At 37.4% G+C, this 22,681-nt stretch overlaps 1 protein-coding gene across 1 annotated transcript in view; it reads left to right on the forward strand.

The window, feature by feature from the left end:
- EMILIN3 (elastin microfibril interfacer 3) overlaps window positions 1-21,363 on the forward strand; it is a 37,948-nt gene extending 16,585 nt beyond the window's left edge. The window contains exons 3-4 of the mRNA XM_039351355.1: window positions 14,000-14,250; window positions 16,626-21,363. Coding sequence (XP_039207289.1) covers window positions 14,000-14,250; window positions 16,626-18,520 — 2,146 coding nt within the window. The 3' untranslated portion in view covers window positions 18,521-21,363. The remainder of the gene's footprint in view (window positions 1-13,999; window positions 14,251-16,625) is intronic.
- The last annotated feature ends 1,318 nt before the right edge of the window (window positions 21,364-22,681 follow it).

Genomic DNA, 22,681 nt, shown 5'->3' on the forward strand with positions numbered 1-22,681 from the left:
AGCTGCTCTGAGTTTACAGAGTAAAGGTGGAATACCATTATTACTATGGCTGATGCAAAGTCAGCCAGATGTTTACACTCGATTTGGCATTTTTATCCATCTATCGCGTTGTTCCCAAGATCCTGGGACAGGCAGATATTGTTGTTTGATGATGTTAAAGATATTGTCATATATAAGGTGTTCCAAATAAATCTGCCAGGCAGTAATTGACTGGTAGTGATTTTGTTAATGCCAGTGTTCAGTATCATTGACAGAGGAATCAATGCAATGAAAAATAGAAAATAAGAAAGACTCTTCTCTCTTGATATTAACCTCTCTCAATCTATCACCACTGACTACAACTGTGTCTTTCCTTCTCCTATTGATCATGCACAAAGCTTCTGAGATTTCTTCTGAATTCTATTATTACTAGGCTCTTGATTATTGTGGCAGGTATTCAAATATCTTCTTGTAATCAATCTAAACTCCACTCAAATTGATCTTCCTTTCCAAAATCATCTTGTCAATTGTAGGTAGTCCTTAACTTACAACTACAATAGGGGCTGGAAATTCCTTTGTAAGTTGGTGAGGTCATAAAACAAGTAATGATGTGATGAAAGCCGATTTTACAACCAATTTACCCCGGTCATTAAGTGAATCACCATAGCAAATCCAGCTTCCCCAATTGACTTTGCTTGTGAGAAGCTGACTGGGAAGGTTGCAAATCATGATTATGTAATTGCAAGATGCTGCAACCATCATAAATGCAAGCTGATTGCCAAATGACTGAATTGTGATCACATGATCACGGAGTTTGTATGACGGTTGTAACTTTGAGGGCAAGTAATACATCACTTCTTTCCAAGGCCATTATAATTTCAAATTGTTGTTAAACAATTATAAGTAAGTGACTACCAATAGGAAATGATCTTTTGTTCCTCTTCTGTTTGGACAGTTTCCTCAGGTGGAAAGAGCTTGCTTTTAACTAGATGCTGTTGGACTGCATCAGCTATCACACTACTTAGCAATTTGAAAATTGTTGGTAAGCAAGTAATTAGCTTGTAGTTGCCTGATGCTGTCCCTTTTGTTGGATCGTTCATTGTCAGGTACGTTTTGTCAGATGCTAAACAATATTCAGTTTCAGCTCCTTGCAGTTGTTAAACTGCTTGGCACTCAGTGGGTGACTGGTTAGAAAGTTCTGGGAACTGCAGTCCACATATTATAAAGTTGCCAAGTTTAAAAATTACACCTTTAGACATTTCCAAAAGAAAAACTATCCAATCTAGATAACCAATAAGCATGACCAGAAATAAGAACACTTTTAAATATAGTCAGATAAACCAGTTTTAGATTTTTCCTTCTTCCTCCTAGCCAATCCTAAATCTTATAAATATAATTCCAACTCCTGTTTTCTTCTACTATCTTTTCCTGCTATCTCAAAATTCTTATCATCTTTCAGGTCTACTTGTAATTTTCATTAAGTAACTTCAGTATATATATCTTATATTTCAATTTAAAAGAGTAGTCCATAATGTCTTGTTCAATGTTTAAATGATTCCAATTGCATTTGTAAATCTAATATTTACATCTGTTTCTTATAAGTTGTAATTTTTAAATCCAGCTTAGAATTCCCCTCAGTTATCTCCAGAAGGATTTTTTCAGTAGAGGTTTTTGTTCCAATAGAGTTCAAGTGCTTCACAGGCCCATAAATCAAACAATTCCTTTAAAGTACCCAATTTGTGCGTTAGTAATCGATCCTTAAAGTCTTGCTTGTAAACAAGATACGGTATGTTTTTCCCACATAAGAAGCCCTTTCTAATTAACTTCAAAGCCTTTCTTTAAATCAATGTCATAAAGCTTTTACCATTTATAAAGTTTTCCAGAAACAACTCTGGAATCACCTCTTTGCTACAGAAATCACCCAAAAAAATAAAGATCTTATAAACCTAGAAAGATGTGATATTCTTTCTTTTTAAGTGGATTGAAGAGAATCCCACCCAGTGACTGGGAGTCCTGTGATTCTGAAAGTTTTTTAGTCTTAAACAAACAATAAGAAAAATAAAACTCCAAAGTGATTAAAAAGATGAGGCTTGGTCAAACCGAGTGGCTGTAAAAACAATCATTTCTGTAGTCTTCTCACAAAGATCAGCTGTCCAAAGCACATGTGGGCAATCTCCAGTTCTCTCTTTCTTCCAGAGAGAATTTTGGTACATCCAGATGCCCAATTTGACCTTAATGCCCCTGCAAAAAATGCAGGGATTGGTTCTTCTCACTTCACCAGATATTGTCTCTATGAATAATGGGAGTTTTCTGATGGAAAACCACTCAGTAGAGAGAAACAGATAAGACTTTCTCCATATATAAATGTAACGCTTATTATAGGACAATTTAGGCATCAGTTTCCCATGCCTCCTTTGCTTTCCTACATCATATTTTAAGTGTCAGAAGTGCTGTTGTGTTTAAAAATTGAATGGATGTAATGCCTGCTTGCTTCCAACAAAGGCTCACACTAGCCAAGAGTCCAAAAACTGCTCAGCATGATCATGTATTTCTTGGAAGTTGACCCAAATATAGCATAAATCTTTCTTGTATTGTGGACTGGTTCCAAAGAATTGTGAGTGAAAGGAAAACAGCCCCATTCCATAGATGCTTGCACAGGACCTTTTATATGATGCTATTGGAGGTGGGTTCAATAGCAACTGATCAGTAGAAGATCTGCAATCAGGCTAACATTTTTAGAGGTAGCTTTTACTTTCATTATGGGCCAGAAAAGCAAATATTTTTAGATACTTTCTGTATTTTTTCAATGTTACTCTGTGATTTGGGCACTGAAATCGTACAAAGATACATGATGATCATGCTTCTTACTGTATATTGTCCATATACGCAATTTTCAGAAAGAAAGAGAAAATGTAGGCAGAAAGAGCTTACAGTTTAGAAAGAGGGGATAACAGGAAAAACATGTGGGACTTACAATAGTTCATTTAGTAACCATTCAAGGTTACAACAGCACTGAATACAGTGACTTATGACCATTTCTCACAGTTTTTGCAGCATTTCTATAGTCATATGATCAAAATTCAGATGCTTGGCAACCAGTTCATATTTATGACGATTGCTGTGTCCCAAGGTCATGTGATCACCTTTTGTGATCTTCTGACAAGCAAAATCAATGGGAAAAGGCAGATTCACTTAACAATCGGGTTACTAACTTAACAACTTCAGTGATTCACTTAACAACTGTGGCAATAAATGTTGTAAAATGGGACAAAACTCACTTAACAAATATCTCACTTAACAACAGAAATTTGGGGGTCAATTGTGGTCGTAAGTCAGGGATTACATGTATTAGACTACACGGGGCTGATGGGAGCTATAGTTAACATACTAGAAAGTATAAATGAATTCTGCAATATAATAATGGGAAAGGTGACGATTGTGCCAAGATTATGCAGAAAAGTGCACTGGGAATAATGAATGAACAAGATTTGGATATAATCCAGGCAATCTATGCCAGAGAAAATATGTGTTTATTTTTTTTAAAAAATCAGTAGAATTTCTGCATTCTTTCAATTCGTATACAGAAGGTGATTCCCTAAATTTCAAATCTAGTTCTGTTACCTACAATCAAAAGTGTCTTGTCTATAAAGTCACTATGTGGATTCTATACGAGGCCTGTTTAGATCACACAGGCTCACCCAGTATCTTGAGAGTATGCTTCAGAAATCTGGTAGCAGAATAGCTGATTTGCAGAGGTGTGATTTTTTTTTCTTCTAAATAAAGATGAGAGGGTAAATGAGAAGCTTTTGAAAGGTATTGCTAAGTTCAGAAGTGAAAAGCCTGGGCTAAAAATTAGGCTAATGTATGAATTTGATAGGCTGGAAAAATTAGAAAATCAATTTTTATGGGGTATTTTAGTTTGACCTTCATCATTTACACAATGATGAAACATGATCAGTTTTCACTTATGGGACTGCTGCTTGCTTACTTGAAAATTGCCAGACAATACACTCTTGTAAGATATATTTGTTTCTGGCCATGAATATCAGCCCTATTTTGATCTTCTGCTAGCTTTCTTGAAAAAAAAATTGTAAGTAGTGTTTAAAAATTACTTCCATATTATTGTTTATATTTACCAGTCTTTACCATAGAAAGTACTTTGCAAACAATTTGTGATTGCCATCAATTTAGCCAACCTTAATATGTTTAGAATATGTGGTGACCACCATGAGATACAATGAGTGTTTGCTCTAGCAGAGGAAGAGAAAAATGCAAGACACACTGTACATTGAGTCAAAACCCTGACGTCTAAGTCTTACCATTCACAAGAAAAAATAAGTTGAAGCTCTGTGGTGAGGTGTATATTTCAGGGGTGGGGAGTTGTAAGAATAGAGTGATTAAGTTCAAGAGCCATAAAGTAGAGAGAGCCAAGAGTTTATGACCAAGGGAAAAACAGATTACTTACAAATTGTATACTGCTGTGCCATTTCATAAAACAGTAGCTTTGTTCTAGGTTCAAATAAGCCACTGAAAAAATGTTTTCAAGAATACCCAATGTATAGCCACACTGGCTTGGAGTGGTTATCAACCATGACAAAGTCTGATGTGGAGGAGGATTTTCCATAAAGCAATTTTTATGTAGCTTTGGAAAGTTAGGAAATTGACTAGTTTTAATTATTTGTATTGCCATAGTGAAAAGCTGTTCATTAATTTATTTGACATCTTTATAAATTGCTTCTCCAGCCACTGAATTCTTAAGGTAATATAAAAGTTCATATGAAACTGTTCCTTACTTTAGTATAGAAAAAAAATCAGTTCTAAATCTTGGGAGCTGTGCTGGTCCTGGGGTTAGAATGCAATATTGCAAACTAACTCTGCCCACTACCAGAAGTTCAATCCTGACCAGTTCAAGGTTGACTCAGCCTTCCATCCTTCCGAGGTTGGTAAAATGAGGACCCAGATTGTTGGTGGAAATATGATGACATTTGTAAACTGCTTATTGAGTGCTGTAAAACACAATGGAGCGTTATATAAGTCTAAGTGCTATTGCTATTGCTAAATCTTACAGATTTCAGTGAGAGAGCTAAAGCAGGTGATTTACTAGCTCTGTTAATGGATCTCATTATGTAGGTAACCTCTGGCTTAATCACACCTTTCTTATAAATCAGAAGTTACCAACCTTTCTAAGTTGGCAGACTGGAGGAAAAGGGAGGGGGCAGCATTTTACATGCACGCATGCATGCGCACGCGAACAAGGCTGCAAGCGTGTGTGTGATGCAAATGGGGTGGTGCTAGTGTCCACGTGATACTCGCTAGCCCTGCTCCATTCTTCCACAGCATCCCATTTTCGCACCTCAAGGCTCAGCAGCATCCATTTTCATGCCCTGAGGCACGACAGCATCCCATTTTCTTTTTTTTTTTTTTTATTGAAAATTTTTACATTTTACAAAAACAAATCCCCTTCCCATACCCCCCCCTACCTCACCCCCCCCCCTTCCCAACCTCCCAAACCCTCCCCTGGACTTCCCAGAGCTGAGTACAGGCTTAATTAAAAAAAAAAAAAAACTTAAAACACTTTTAAAACCTAAACAAATTTAAATACAATCATCATTCTATATAAGCTCCCTCCAAAAACACAAATTTAAACATTACTTTCTTTGAATATCTATATCTATAATATAAAATCTAATTTCTCCCTCTTTCTTTATCCTAAAACGAAAAAATAAACATACAAATCTTTGTTATACCATTAAAGCTAAATACTCTTAAAGAACTTAAAGTAAGTACATATTTCCTTCAATCTTCATAATCTTCTCTCCTATCCAAAAAGAAAAAAAAAAAAAAAAAAAACAAAAACTTAAAAAACCTATAAGTCCTAAACAAATCTAAGCACATTTAATTAAACAAATTATTTTGTCTTAAAAATATTAATAATAATATTTAAAAACTAAAAACACTTTTAAATCCTAAACAAATCTAAATACAATCATCACTCTATATAAACTCCCTCCAAAACCACAAATTTTTAAAATTTAAAACATTAGAATCCACTCACTAAAATAAGCAAATTATAATCCCTTCAAAACACAAATTTAAACAATATTATCATTAAAGGTTCAAAACTTAAAACAACAAAGTTAATAAACACATTAAACATTTCAATCTTCACCAATAACTAATTCCATCCGTAAAAAACTACATCCTTATCAATCTCAATTATATTAGTATTATTAATTATTCACATTCCAGTTTTTTCCATTCTCCATTCTTCCATTCTTCCATTTCCCTTCTCCATTCTTGTATCAAACTCGTAAGAAATGCTGCAAGTTCTGCCTTAGGAGACTGCTCCAAAATTCCTGAATCTCCCATCGACTCCGAAGCCAATAAGGGTTCCTTAAATTCCTCCTTATATTGATCTTTACAATTGTAAGTTGTACAAGTTATCCTCTGCCCGTTCCTCTCTTGTTGATGCCCCTCAGACTGAGATTTCCCAGTTTCCATTTCAGGCAACAATTCCACCCTTAAAGATTGCTCCAAAGACTTTGTAGGTCTAACATCTCCCAGAGATTCAGAAACCACTAAATATGAAACTTCCTTAACCTTCTTCTGTTGCTGCTTTTCTTTGGGATTATATACTGCACAAGTTGTCTTCTGCTCCTCAACCTGGACTTGTTGAGGCCTCTCACACAAAGATTCTCCAGTTTTCATAAATATAGGCTCTTCAAACTGTGATTCTACATTCTTTTCTTCCAAAGCTTTAAACTTAATTGATGGCGATGCACATACCCCCAGGACCGAAGTATAAAAATCTTTTGCTTGAGAAACAGTATTAAGTCTATAACATGTCCCCAGGTAATTCACCACCATTCCAATCGGAACATCCCATCTGAATGAAATTTTTCTCTTTTTAAGTTCATTTGCTAAAAAAGCAAACTCCTTTCTTCTTCTTAAAATTTTAGATGGGATCTCTTTAAAAATTATAACATCTTGTGAAGCAATTTGAAATCTCTTCTTATAATAGGCTTGCACAATTTCATTGCGTAAAGATCTTTTACCAAAGTAAATTACCACATCTCTTGGCAGATTCTTCTGTGCTGCCACCACAGAGTTAACCCTAAATAATTTTTCAATTTCATTAAGTATTCCCTCTTTTTCTTTATTCAAAATCAATGCAAAGTCCTTTGCAACCATCTCCTTCAGATCTCCTTGCAAAGACTCTCCCAGGCCTCTAATTCTTAAGGCATATTCCATTTGTCCATATTGAAGCATAAGAATCTCATTTTCCATTTCTTTTTCCATACTTTCAATTTTCCCCTCCATTATGTCCACTTTTTCAGCTACCTCTTCCACATGGGAGTTCACCTTTTCAAGAACAGAAGCAACACCTTCTAAAGCCAAAACAAAATCTTGTCTCAAGATCTTATTGTTTTCCTCTAAAATCTTTTTCATTTCTGCCCTAATTTGAATTATAACATCTCCCATCATGTCTTGCAAGTCCTTCATAGTTATTAGCTGACCCCCAGAAGAGGGTGAAACTGTTGATTTAGAAACTGTAGAAATCCCTGGACGCTTTGGAGCCATCTTAAAGAAAAACCTTTAGTCCTTCTTAAAAAATTATAAAAATTCCTTCAAAAATCATAACTCCCTCCAAAGAAGGTCATTATAATAAAAAGAAAAAAGGGAAAAAAAGGAAGAGAAAAAGAATTAAAAAAAAGTTTTACTCCTTCTTAAAAATTACAAAAAATTAAACAGAAAAAAAGTCCTTCAAAAAAGGGTCATTACAATAAAAAAAAAAAGGGAGTTCAAAGGAAAAAAAAAGGGAGAAGGGGAAAAAAAAAATAATTAAATAAAAAAAGTCCGTTCCAAAAAAAATACTTAGAGATACCAAAAACAACCATTCCAATCATAAGGAAATAAAAAGAGAAAGGGAAAGGAAAGAAAGAAAAACACCAAAAAGCCTGCCGGTCAGCATTCTAACTTCCAGAAAAAAAAAACACCGAGGAGTTTGCCGATCGCCATTTTACTTTCCCTTTCAACAAAGAAAAAAAATAAAAAGAGAGAATAAAAATAGAAACAAATCTTAAAACTTAAAATCCAAATAAGTCAAAGAAAGCAAAAACTAAATCCTCTACTCAGCTCTGTCCATTTAAAAAAAAAAACTCACCAGTTCTCTTTAAGCACGGAGGTGTTTGCGGCGGCTCGTTTTGTCCCTGAGGACAAAAACAGCTGGGAAGCGGAGACAAGTCTGAACTCCGTGGGAGCACTCCTTTCACCCCCCCAAAAAAAAAAACTTGGGGGGTGCGAAAGAGGCTCTACCACTATTCAGACACTCTCTACCCCCCCCTTTGCCCGGGAGGGGGATTTTGAACCGCTGAACAGCTGATATCTGCTGTTCATAGCGGTTCTTACACTTACCCAGGAGGACGGCTACAAAGTAGCCGCCATCACGCACGCAAAATCCACCGGAAGTCGACAGCATCCCATTTTCATGTCCCATGGCACAGTGTCCTGTTTTTGTGCCCCACAGCCATGGCACTAGTGCAAGTGGAGGGGGTGTGCGCATATGTGTGCACACTGGCCAGTTTGTCCCGTGGCCCAGTGGCCAGCAGTAGTGGTCCACTGCCCACAGGTTGGGGACCCGTGTTATAAATCATTCTACCTTTAACATATTCAGGCAGAGTATGTCTCAAATTATGATAAGTGCATTTATTTCTGGCACTGTTCTTAGAAAAATAACTAGATTCCAATTTCAACCAGAATTTTGTGACCACTTGATGAGATTTGACCCAACTTTGCACATTTTACTATTGTCAGCAGCCTCACTAATGACTTCCTCAGTATGTTTGCTTGGCTCTTGAAAAGGTTCTTTGGAAGAAAGATATAAAAGATTTATTCCAAGTAAATATGCCGTAAATCAGTTTTAAATATGACTGAATCCAACTGGTGAGTCTGTCCTAGAATACAGAAAATAACTATTATATACAAGTATATTATAGGTGTATGGACACTATCATAGGGTATTCATCTAGGTAGATATGTGTTTGATGTGTTTTAGATATTATTACTAGGTGGTCGTCAAGTTGTCAGCTAACATTATTGGACAACATTTTGTATCTATAGTTGTTTTTCTGTGTTTCTGCACCTTGTTAAAGATACAGTATATAAATAATAATAACAGCAATAATACAAAATGTGACTTGCAATTTGGGTTGAAAGATTATGATCATCATATCAATTATAATTGAATATTTTGGTTCATCAAATAGTTAGAAAATATTACGGTATAAGTACTGGATGTCACACCACTCAGTTCGTAAAAATCTATTTGGAAAAGTCACACATATTATTGCAGTAGCTCCATAATTCTTAAGTCCTTGCCTGAATCATTGGTGCCAGTACCAAGTTGGTTACACTGTGGTGTTCATTTTGGACAATTAGAATAATAATAAACAATAGTGCTGTTAACTGGAGCAATCAATTTCCATCTCATGTTTATTACTGAAAATCAGTTTTGTGTTGTAATGAAGGTACTGGCCTAGAAACCAGGAAACAATAAGTTCAAGGCCTCCCTTAGGAAGCTGGCTAGTCTTTCTCTCAACCCAATCCACATTACAGGGGTGTTTTTGGGAGGACATCCTTGAGTTTTGAGGAGGAGGAGGAAGTCTGGATAATAGATGTTGCAGTATCTGGAGACAGCAGAATAGAAGAGAAAGAACTGGGAAAGCATGAAATACAAAGACCTTCAAATAGAAGTAGAATGTCTATGGCAAAAGAAAGCAAAGGCAATATCAATAATAATAGGCACCTTGCATGCAATCCCAAAACATCTGGAGCTCAATTTGAACACCATCAGCTTTGATAGAATCACCATCACTCAATTGCAAAAGGCAGCTCTACCTGGAATAGCTTACATTCTGCAAATGTACCATTAACGCCATTAAATAACACCTGCCTATTCCTAGTCCTTGGGAAGGGCTCAATAAGTGGACAAAGATGTCAAATCCAGTCTAAATATTTGGCTGACTGTGCAATCAATCATAATTTATAATTGTTTATTATAGATTTTAATAATTAGATTTCCATTCTGCCTTTATTAGTCTGTAAGTAACTCAAGGCAACAAACATAATATACATAATCCCCTTTCCTCCTTCCCTTTTCTCCATAACAACAATCTTCTGAAGTGGGTTGGTCTGAAATACAGTGACTGGTCCAGCATTATCCAGCTGCTTCTCATACCTTTTTCATTCCTTTTAGTTAAAGTTGTTAAGAAAATAGCAACAACAACCATAATAATTAATAAATGAGTTTGGATTTGGTACTTGGGTGGAATTTAACTTGAAATAAATAAATAAATCTTAAATTTCATCAGGAAATCCCTTCAAATCAAGGATTATCCTCTTCCGAGTGGGGTAGAAGGCTAGGCTAAATGAGGCTATGCTCGGCAGCCTCTCAGGGTAAAGGGGATCAAAAACTCAAGCTTTAATCATGAGGTGCCTTCTCCACTTTTTTGAGCCCCTTCAAGGACACCCCTGATTCTGCGATTGGTCAAATGCAGACATTTTGGCTGGCTACTGCTGATACTTTTGATTGAGTAGTGTTACCTTCTCAATTAATAATCTAAGGATTAATGAGAAAGTAGCAGTCTTACCTTTCCTGTCTTTCAGACTAAGAATAAGGCTAGAAAAAGGGGATGTTTTCTCGGCCAAAGCAACCCTACCACAATATCTACATAGCTTGGGAAACGAAGAAATAGATGAAGCTTTTTTTTCAACATGGGGGCCACTAATAACTGTTTGTGCAGCTGCCATAAATTCTTCCTGTTATTGATATGTGAAGTGGAGGTGTTTTGCACTTTGAGAATTTTTTTTTTCTCCTCCTGAAAAGGAGAGTTTCACTTCTAACTGGAAACAGCAGTAAGCATAGCCTGTTAGAAGAGATCTGATGCCAGCTGTTTTCCTCCTTTGGTCTGTTAAATGATTTGCTCTTTTTACAACTCTGACCTTTGGCCAAAAAAAGTGGCCCAGATGTCTGCGGGGAGGCAGAGTTATGGTTGTGTGCCAGGCAAGCAGTTGGCAATGGTTCAGTGCAACAGCTTTTTCTACATTCTCCAACCCATCCAGGCTATTTTGTGGTGTGTGTGTACGTGTGTGCGTGCACACCAGAGTTGTTCATCACAGCAAACTAGAGATTCCTTTGGGAAGCAAATCTCCCCAAGGCTTTACATTCTTAGATCGTCTACATATCACTCAACAAAATAAAAGGCAAACAGAAGCTTATGGCAAGTTCAACAACACATAGACTTAGGGCAGAATCCCAAACAGAGGCTGCCAGAAGTTGAAGATTTTTCCAGTATCCTCTATGCCAGAAAATAGCAGGGGAATTGCCAAAAACATTTGTTCATCAGAGGTACATGCGTACAGGAACCTCATTATATTTAGTGTAACACAGCGCATCAATTAGAGAGGATGCCTGCCCGATGAGTCTTATGACAGAACTGACAATGAGATATAATAGCAGGAGTCAACCCATGACACTATTAGCTATTTCATAAAACAACAGGAGACTTTCAGTTACAGAACAGAATGACAGGCTATATCTCAGATCAGGGCTACATCTAAACTAAGCCATAGCATTTCCTTGAGGATTATCTTTAGCCTGGCAGATATGTAGAACATTAGCTTAATAGCATGAAGTACGTATATGTGACAATAAGGGGTACAGTATGGCATAATCAGGCTGTGCATTAAGAATTATGGCTGCCCACACAATCACTTAATTCCAAAGTCTTGTGACTTTGTGTGTGGTGTTCAACTGGCATGTCTATACCTCACCAGAACTTTCTATAATTGGTCTCAGTACATATTATTACAACCAGTGTGAAGGATTTCAAGACTCAGTGTCATTATATGGATGATAATGGATGCATGTAAAGATTTGAGCATCTCCAAGGATCCGTTTATACATTCATATAACTCACTGATGTAGCAATTTTAAGTGTTTCTATCAAAGTCTCCCTGGCTACATCAGAATTTCTGAGCAAAATATCTGGATTATTGTGCTCGGTGATCTGTCACGCAATGGCTGGCAGAAGAATGCATGAGCTGTCTCTAGAGCAGTGTTTCTCAACCTTGATAATTTTAAGGCATGTGGACTTCAACTCCCAGAATTCCACAGCCAGCATTGCTGGCTGTGGAATTCTGGGAGTTGAAGTCCACATGCCTTAAAATTGTCAAGGTTGAAAAACACTGCTCTAGAGGAACATATGATGCTGGCTGAAGTCATGTCAGGTGATTTGGAAGTGTTTATCTGTGCAATCTGATTAAACATTGCACTCACTTCGGCATAAAGTTCCATAATTCATTTGTTCTGTTTGAAGTTTAGGAAAACCTCCAAAAGTACAAACAGTTCAAAAACTGAATCAATTATCCAGAAAGATGGTGAGCTCTTCTTTACCTGCTGTTTTCAAGAAAAGGTTGGCTAGCCATCAATTAGGATGCTTTAATTTGGATTTCTGCACTGGACAAAGACATAAATAGCCCCTATCTGCTATATGAGCATCTGATCATTTAAACACTTTTTTTCCCAAATTCTGGTATAATATGGGCTACAGATAGTTTAACTATCCTGATACAGTTGTAGTGGAGCTGGGGTGAGAATGGGGCCAGCTGAGAGGATTTTGAGATCCTGTATTCCAACCCAAGCAAACTAAGGTTGTACACTCTATGTATGGAAGTTGCTGCCCTCTAGTGTTAAAGTACATTTTGAAGTTATAGTAAAAAAAATATATTCATATTGATTTTCTTACCTAGTGTATGCAGATTCTTAATCACCCTGAGCATGGTTGTGCCAAAGGTGCTTTTCCAAAAGGTAACTGGGCTTTCTTGGTTTTTTTTTCCTTGAAACGTTTTGCTTCTCATCCAAGAAGCAAACATCCAAGAGAACTGAAGAAGCGAAACATTTTCAAGGAAAAAAGAAAGAAAGTCCAGGTGCCTTTTGGAAAAGCACCTTTGGGATTTTCCTACCTTCTTCTTACAATTATAGTTGGGACTGATTGATTTGTTTGTTTGTATCCCGCCTTCATGATATTTTTCTGGCCTCATCACTTCACTTGTTTCCAGTCAGAAACTTGCCAAGTGTTCCAAGACATAACTATGTACTTTAAAACTATTCTATACACTGTGCAAATGTTCAGTATGTGAATTCATTGCCAATCCTCCTTGGAAGTCACATAATATAATCTTAATTTAATCTAAAATTATATGTGATTCCAAAATCCATCATCCTTTCTTTTTATTTATTTATTTATTTATTTCTAAAATTTATATGCCGCCCAATCCCAAGGGACTCAGGGCGGTGTACAAAATTAAAACAATAATCTGAAAATAAAACAATAAAATAAATACATTCATACAGCGTGTCCAATCATATCTCGCCCCCCCCCTGGGGACATCAGCCCCAGGCCTGCCAGAACAGGAGAGTTTTAATGGCTTTCTTAAAGGCCGGCAGGGTGGGAGTAGTTCGAACCTCGGGGGGAAGTTGATTCCACCAGGTCGGAGCCACCACAGAAAAGGCCCTTCCCCAAGGGCCTGCCAGCCGACATTGTCTGGCCGACGGGACCTGAAGGAGGCCCAATCTATGGGACCTCACCGGTCTCTGGGAACTGTGCGGCAGTATGCGGTCCTGTAAGTAACCTGGCCCTATGCCATGAAGGGCTTTAAAGGTGATAACCAACACCTTGAATTGCGTCCGGAGACCCACAGGAAGCCAGTGCAGCTCGCGGAGGATAGGTGACACGTGGGCGTACCTTGGCACACCCACAATCGCTCTCGCGGCTGCATTCTGAACCAACTGCAGCCTCCGAACGCTCTTCAAGGGTAGCCCCATGTAGAGCGTGTTACAGTAATTATACTGTAAATTAACCTTTTAGGTTTCCATGACCCTTGTGTAGCAGACATTGGTATCCAGATTTTTAAATCTTAATTTCTTAATTCTCTGCCTTTCTTTATTCCTGGCTATTAGGTATCGCACATTCTTCAGACCCAGGTACAAGATTGGATACAAGACAATCACTGAAATAGCATGGAAATGCTGCCCAGGTCTTGTGGGAGAAGGATGCCATCATGATAATCCCACTAGTCAACCAGGAATTCCATCCCAGCATCCCAGCCCCAGGATGCCTCCAACTCAGAAGATGTTTCCAGGTCCCAGAGCTCCGCCTTATCCCAAAATCCCTGTGGACTCATTTCCTATACCAAAAAAGAATAATTACGGTGAGGATCCATATTTGACTTTGTCACACCAAGGATCATAAAGACGGTCTTTATGATCTTGCCAGTGCTCCTTGTTCTTTTTTATCCAGATCTGTTGGACATGCAGAAACAAGCACAGGCTTACAACTTTTATTGCTCAGCCTCTAAATGAAACACATCACACATTCACATGTTCATACATGCCTACATAAGACAAAGTCTGGCTGACCAGAAAAATTAAGACGGGACATCTACCATGTATAGTAATTAATTCTATGTGATGTCTCTATAGTGCCCATAAATGTAAGAGTAAAGGTTTCCCTGTCCAGTTGTGTCCAACTCGAGGGGCGATGCTCATCTCCATTTCTTAACTGAGGGAGTCAGCACTGTCTGAAGACACTTCCCTGGTCATGTGGCCAGCATGACTATATGCCGAGGCGCACAGCACGTTGTTACCTTTCCATGAAAGTGGTACCTATTTACTACTCACATTTTCATGCTTTCAAACTGCTAGGTGCGCAGGAGCTGGGGCAAGTACTGGGAGCTCACCCCATTGGGTGTCGAACCTGGGCTGGTGACTTTAAAGCCAGCAAGCCCAGCATTTTAACATCTGAGCCATCATGAGCCTAATAGTACTCATACACTATTATATTATATTTTTATAAAAGTAATCATAGTTGTGGTTAAAACTTTTTTAAAAAGCATATTTGGATATTTGTGTCTTTTTAAAAACATCCACTGATATGACTCAAAATAATGCTGAACTTTTGATTTTTACAGAAATCACCAGATAAGATCAAAGGAAAAAGCAAGAATGGGGAGCAAATCATTACATCTAAAAAATTACAGGACATCTATAATGTAAAGTTAATCTCAGTATAGAGACTAGGTGCTAAATACAATTAATTAATGACAGGTTTTGCTGAACATTTAGTACCCAGATAATGGCTGTTCTCCAAACTCTGAAAAAAAAAAAAACATTAGCCATGTAGTGTGCAAAGCTATGATTTGGTTTAATTATAGTTTATTGAATCAACCACAATTGGGTTCATGTATCATATTAAATTAAAATCCATTGTATGGTCATATAACATCCAGGATATCACAACTTTTTTTCTTTTATAAAAGGTTTACTTGTGGAAAGATACTAGCCCTGAAAAAAACTGAACAGCACAGCTGGGAGAAAGAACAAAATGAAATATTTTGCACATCCTGAAAGCCCAAACAAGCTACATTATAACTTATTGCGTGGTATGAACCCAGTCAGTCTATTCAATGCATAGCAACCGAGGAGAAATTGGTTCAGTACATATTCAGATCACTATACAAACTGAAATGCAATTCTTCTTCAAAATGCAGACTTCTCTCTCTTCAGCAATGCAAATATTTGACTCCAGGAAGGTTTTCCAGTAGATGAATCAATGAAATATGTGCAAGAATGCTGAATGTGGTGAAATGGGGGAATACATATATGAGGCTACAAAATGTGTTAACTAGAAATAATGTCAATGAAAATATGTTCAAATGTTGATACAATTTTTGTTTTTACAAAACTAACAAAAGCAGAAATGGAGTAAACCAACATTAAAATGGAAAAGTAAAATAAATTGAAATTGCCAGATTCACCCACCTCTAAATAAATTCAAGAGGCTTATACTGGGAGTCAGGCAGAGCATCGTTTGTAGAGCAACAGAAAGACTCATTTTAGCTTCTTTTGCTTTTGATAACAATGGGCTGGCTGCTCTGTCCCTTCATAGGATGCTGTGCAGATCTGCAAATGGATGGGTTATTTTGACAAAGACTTGAACAAAGGAAGCCCCAAAGCTGCTGGTAAAGCAGCTGCGCCTTCTTACTTCTAAAAGTGAAATGGGCATGTTGCGTTACTCATTCATTTCAACCTCTTTTGGTACCATCGAAAGGTAGAAGGATGGGGCATATGCACAGAAGCCCATTTTGCATTATTACTTGAGATTATGCAATGATAAGATATGCGTTGTAAAAGCTGCTCGAAGTCCTCCTCAGCCTTGTGAGATAGTCCAGGCAAGAAGCACACTCAGAAATACTAGCTTTAAAATTACAATAAGGTTACATTAACAGAATCTTGCAAGTCTGAAAGTACATCTCTCCCCTCCCATCTTTATAGTCCTAAAAGCTAGAGAGGGTCCCTTCTCAGTTGTTTAGCATACCTCCAGTTTTTCTGCAGACTTAGTTGTCACTTATTTAACAATGGTCTAATCTATCTGTCTCCCAAGGTCATTCCCACATACCATTACACACACACACACATAGCTTTGGTCCCCTGATGGATAGCATGGCCTGAATCCAGACAATAATCATCTCAGTGTGTCTGCAAAAGAGTAATAATCACATTATTTCTGTTTATGTCCTGCTCCTAGGTCGAAAAATGCCTACTGTGTTTGGAGACAGACTGGACCATCTAGAAGAGGAGGTCAGACGTCTCTCACAGTCTTATGATACCTTATACAATATGGTGAGTGGCTTGGGGGATCACTTGCGACTTGCCATCCAAGAAGATACTAGTAAAATGATTGGATCCCTCATGAACAGTCCAACTGTTCCTGATTCAGCCATGGGATTCGGAATCATTCCTGATGGAATTGTGGATGCTGCAGACAAAGCTGAGCTCTCCCCTTATCCACCTGTGGGTGAGATCTTAGGCAAAGTGACTGAGATGAGTGATTCACTGAAAATCAAGACTAACCTACTTGAAGAAGTGCATGGCATGGTCCTAGATCATGACGGGCAGATCAAACACTTAATGGAATCAGCTCGGCCTTCACCACTCACCTCAATTGATATGTTAGAAGAATATATAGACAACAGGCTTAGCAACCTGAGGGTGGAGCTTTTGGATGGCTTTGAGAAAAAACTGATAAATATTCAGGGAACATGTGATTACCAGATCAAGGAAGTAAAACAGCAATGTGAGGAAGAGAAAGCAGCCAACCTTCGACTTCAGCAGATCTTGGATGGCAAAGAACTGGAAATCAAGAAAGACATTTCTCAACTAGAAACACAGATTCAAGGACTGACAGTTGTAGAAAACTGCTGTAGCAACTTGAACTACCTCACTGAACGGATGGATATTTTGGAAAAAGGCCTACATAGTATTTCTGAGTCTCAGAAAAATCTAAACTCTAGGATAGATATTGAATTGTCCTCCGATACTTTGGGGAATCTCTTTGAAGGACACTTTGTGGACCTTGAGGCTAGGCTGAATTTTACAGAGAGGGAAATAGGACGTTGTTGTTCTAATGTAGAAAACAGCATGAGAGGTTTGATGGGATCAGAGCTAGATGGCACAAAAGCTCTTTTTGAAAACAAAATGAGAACTTTGGAGGAGAGACTCATAACTATTGTAGGAGATGTGAATAATGTCAGTTCTACATTGGGGCTAGATGGAGCTGTAATGCCCTTCTTGGAAGGAGAGCTTGCTACCATAACAAGGGAAACAGATGAAAAGATGGAAGTACTACAGAGCCAACTGACGAACTTGGAGAGTACTTGCTTGTTGGGTTGCACTTCCAAATCCAAAGATGTAGAACTCTTCCGTACAGAGATAGAAGACTGCCAAAACAAGAACCAAGATTTACTTTTAAGAATGGACAGCAATTCAGATCTGCTGCAAAAACTCAATATTACAATCTTGGAGATGCAGAGACGGATTGAGGAGGAAACAGCTGGAACCTTGCAAGGTGAGATCACATTATTAAAAATCAATTTGAACACCATGACTAAATCTCTAACTGGGCTGAAGGATTCTGTTTCCCAGTACTCTGACTCAGTAGTGCATGTTAACTCATCCTTGGATGATCATGAGCGCAAGATAGAAGATGAAGTCCATTCACTTCAAGAAAAGATCAGTAATCAAGACTCCCAGCTTCTCTTCAGCAACAAGCGTGTCTTGAATCTAAAGGGAGATCTTGAAAGGCTGAGATCCAGGATCGTCAATGACTTGAGCAACTGCAAAAGTCTGGCTCTCGGCCTGCAAAAAGAAGTGCTCCAATTCGATGACCGTGTGGCCCAAATAGAAGATATGTGTGGCAGACTGGGCACAGTAACGGGAAGCCTAGAACACATCCGAAATGAATTGGAGAACAATGCAGGAAGTATGTGGGGTTACATGAATCATATTAACAAAACTTTAACTACACACTCTGAGGAAATAACTGTGCTCAAGAATAATTTGTTGGATTGCCAAGCAAAAATTACAGAACTAGCTGAAGATGTTGGTCTCCTAGAAGGCAAGCTGAAAAACAACCAACATTAGTTATATTGGGTCCAAAGTATACCTAACTTATATCATACAGACTCCAAAGAGATGGTACCAGGATTTTGGTTTTATTTTGATTTTGAGAGGGGAAAGGTCACTGAACTTTAAAAGCTGCTATAGTCCTTTCCCTGATTTCTTCGATATGACTTTTTAATTACAATGTAAGTATGTTTGTCATTAAGTGTTCTTTCTACAGATATTTAACAATTGTACTTACATAGCAGAGTGCCTTCCCATATTTCAGGTCATATTTAGGTTACATTTCTAATACATAGTTCAGTTCAAGTGGAAACCGGAGACAATCTTTTTAAAATGGTTCTTTGCTTTGGGAATAAATCAAAATCTAACACTTAAGGACTGAAACAAAGAAACCCAATATCTGCCAGATTTATTCATCTACTAGAAGAGAAATTATTTTCAGAGGCCATAATACAATACTCAGAGTCATGTGATATTTAAGATAAGACTTCCTCCACCCATTTTATATAAATGCTAAAAAAAATCTCCAAAATACGAGTTTGAATTTTACCTGATAGCATCAACTGATACAAACTTATGGGGTATTCATGTAGGTCAGTGGCATGATAAGAGCTGAACCCAATAAAAGAATGCCCTTGAACAGAACATAGTTATTTTCCCTATTGCATTGTCCTATAGTGATCAAGCTGAATTTTTCAAACTGATATTCTCAAAAATTGTGCAATCTGACTTTTGCATGAAGGATGGTAAGGAACAGGTCACCAGTTTAGATCCATCAGATAGCTTATTGCAATTCTAGGAATAGAAGAAAAGAAAGCATACATAATATAGTGTTCTAGCATTACTATATTGTTGCTTCCTATTTTTGTATACAAATGGAAGAAGTTCAGTTGCACAAGATAATTATTATTGTACCCAACATATTTTAATCTGATTTCTTCTTGGGCACTCTTGAACAACCAATTCTTCTTCTATTTATTCTCACTTATTTATTTTTGAGAATGATAGCCTTCTTTTCAAAGGAATTGCTCTTAAGGTAGTGTAACAGAAATGGCATGTAATAATCCAATTTTGTTTAGTTCACATTTACTTTATTTCAAGTCAAACTACAAATAGAAGCAAATATTCTTCAAAATTCATATTATTCCCCATTCAGCAATACAGAATGTGTGTGTGTGTGTGTGTGTGTGTGTGTGTGTGTGTAATCACCTACACATATTTGGGAAACATGCATAAAATGCATACATTAGTGAAACTATGACAGAAATATATTTTAAGTTATAATGCATAATGTCATATAAAAATTATAAGCAATACTGATGAAAATACATTTAATTTTAAAAGGAATTTGTTTTGACCCAAACTGAAGCAGAATCATGTTGAACTAAATTTAAAACTGAGAAATAAGAAAAGTTAAACTTAGTACTATTAATCCATTGGTATGTATGGCTCAAGAGAATGTCAGAAGAACTCAGCTGCAGATAAACCTCAATAAGAATGTTCTGTTCTGCAGCTGAAGGCCTGTTCCATGCTTTTCTCCTATTGGACCCACTTTTACATTTTTGCTCCCACATGAAGACTACATTAAATTACTGGGCAATTCGCATAACATTAGATAGTGGCTAGAGAAAAATTTTCAGATGCACATATGAAGAACTTGCCATGCAGAAATTAAGAGCAAGTTAAATTGGCTTCCATGTGATAGTTACACTGGATCCAGAGTAGGAAAGTACTCTGGGTCCAGGATGGGTTTCCTAATAGTATCTGTGACTGTGACTTTTTAAAGGAATCGATGACACACATACAGCCCGCACTAGGTCTGAAGGGCCCTTCCTCCTTTGGATCCAAAAAGATATCCTTCTACTTGCGACTTCTAAAGAGCTAATTCCTAGATGTACCTTTTTCACACAATATGCAACTATCGGATGGGTTGATTTTGTGCAATCAATCTGGCCTCAACTGTTAGTAGACACATAAATTAACATTCTCTAGAATGAGCTGTTACTGACCTGGTCCTTCAAGGTTTTCACACATCACTCCTATAATCAAGTCCACCCACTTTATCACTGGTTGTTCTTTTTCCTTCCACTTTTCCCAGCATTAGAGATCTCTGAAGTGAACTAGGTCCTTGCATAAAGTGTACAAAATATCATTTGAACCTGGTCATTTGTGCCTCAGGTGAGAACTCTGGATGGAATACTATGCTTAAGTTTATATGAAGAAATGAAAGTGTAAACAAGAATGTACATAGTTACTGCAGCAGGGCAAAACTTTTCTTTTCCTGCTCACCTTCTAAGCCTTTTCTTAGGTAATTCACAACCTTTATCCTAGTCAAATGCTAATGAAGAGCATCAAGAGATGCTTTCCTAGTATAGCTGTATCATTCTTCATGATTAAGCTGCCAGTTACTTTTCTTGTTCTTCCCTGGAACAAAATGATAGTTGTGTCACATTTTTCTTTATTGGTCTAGCAGCCCAATGGGCACTCAGGAATGATCTACTCTTACTGATGAGTAGTACCCAAGAAATTAATCCAAATTAGTAATTTTATTCCATAACAAAATTTTATGCCACTTCTCAATAATGAATCAGAGCAAAATTAAAAATCAAAGAAGAAAGCCAACACTCTTAATAAAAGAGAAGAAATTATCCTAGTGCATCTTGTATTTCTCTATAGGAATTTATGTTTATTAGAAAAAAAAATCTTTCCAGCCAAACCTTTGCTCTAAACCAGAGTATATTCCGTTCATCTTTCTCTTTCTTTTACCTTGCAGGGTTGTTGTAAAGATAATGTGCATGAAATGCTTTGAATACTTGAAATCAGCTATGTAAATGTTGCTTGTATTAAACTGGGTAAATATATCACATGATGTCAGACAGTATAAACATATGTATTGAAAGATATTCCACCCAGAAAGAGATTTGAAACCTGTATGTTCTTTGTCCTCAAATTCCAAGTCCCCCAACAGAGCAATTAAGCGTTGCACTGCAAGGTTATTCTGCAAACAGAACAGGATGTCCAGGGAAGATTCAATGGCTGCTTCAAACAGCAGATCAGGGCATTAATGTATTGATCTCAGGACTTTATCCGATGCTCTCCTGATGCAAATCTAGGAGAAATCCACTATCTCAGTGTTTCCTTCTGAGGGCTCCTCAGATAAAGGTGAGACTGCAATCCCATGGTGTGGTTTGTTGCCTTGGTTCCTTGCTCTGAGAAACCCCAATATGGCATCTAATGGCTTTCCTCCAGCAGCAGCAACCCTGCAGAGCATATGCCAGACCCATACATTAAAGTGGACATTCAGAAGATAGATGTGAGTGAGCTCACTATGGCAACCATCTAAGATGTTGAAGAGTGCACAGTGTCTTGGTAAGATGGGAGGGAGAAAATGGCAAGCCAGCAATTAAACAAGGATAATATGTTCTGGGCCTCCCCTCAAATGGCACTGACAACTTCTCCAATCTTCTCTTATGTTTGAATTTAGTGGCATTACTTCTTATGAGTGATATCTTCAACTCAATCCACTTTTTCTGAACATTCTGTGTTCCCTGTGAAAAAGGCACGGGTTTCACCCCCGCCTCTTTTTTTGTAATGAATTCTCATGGGGTGGCTTTGGGGAGATGTTGGAACTTATTAGTGGGTTTCATAATCAATGTTTTGGGGCCTGGCAATTGATCTTATTGTACATACATTTACCAGACGTAACTGTAACTGGTTTCAATTAAACTTACGCATAAGTTATCTAAGATTTTGAACATGAAGTATAGTTCAGCATTCTGAGTTCAAGCATTCATATTCTATGAAAAAATTTAGAGACACTCATGAAATTATAGTTGTTTACTTCCAGATGTTGAAGGTACAACAGTTCTAATGTGGAGGCTGCATTTGGTTTGTTATCATTAAAGCCAATGAATAGACCTATTTGACTATTATATAATCTCTCCCCTTTTCTTGGAAGTATTATTACATTAGTTTCTGTCACATGCTGTTGGGAGTGGCCTCTATTACAGTACAGTAATAGAGGCCCCTTATTATAGCACATGATATATTTCCATTTGTTAATTCCAGTCCTATACAGTCTCTTGCATTAAATATTGCATATTGGGTAAAATGGTTTACCATATGCAAATAATCTACATACATTCTATTATCTCAAATTCTAGTTCTATATGCATTGGC

Source organism: Crotalus tigris, unplaced genomic scaffold (assembly GCF_016545835.1).
Source record: "Crotalus tigris isolate CLP2741 ecotype Arizona unplaced genomic scaffold, ASM1654583v1 scf7180000018371.15429387391:27106975, whole genome shotgun sequence".
In the NCBI taxonomy this organism is placed as follows: domain Eukaryota; kingdom Metazoa; phylum Chordata; class Lepidosauria; order Squamata; family Viperidae; genus Crotalus; species Crotalus tigris.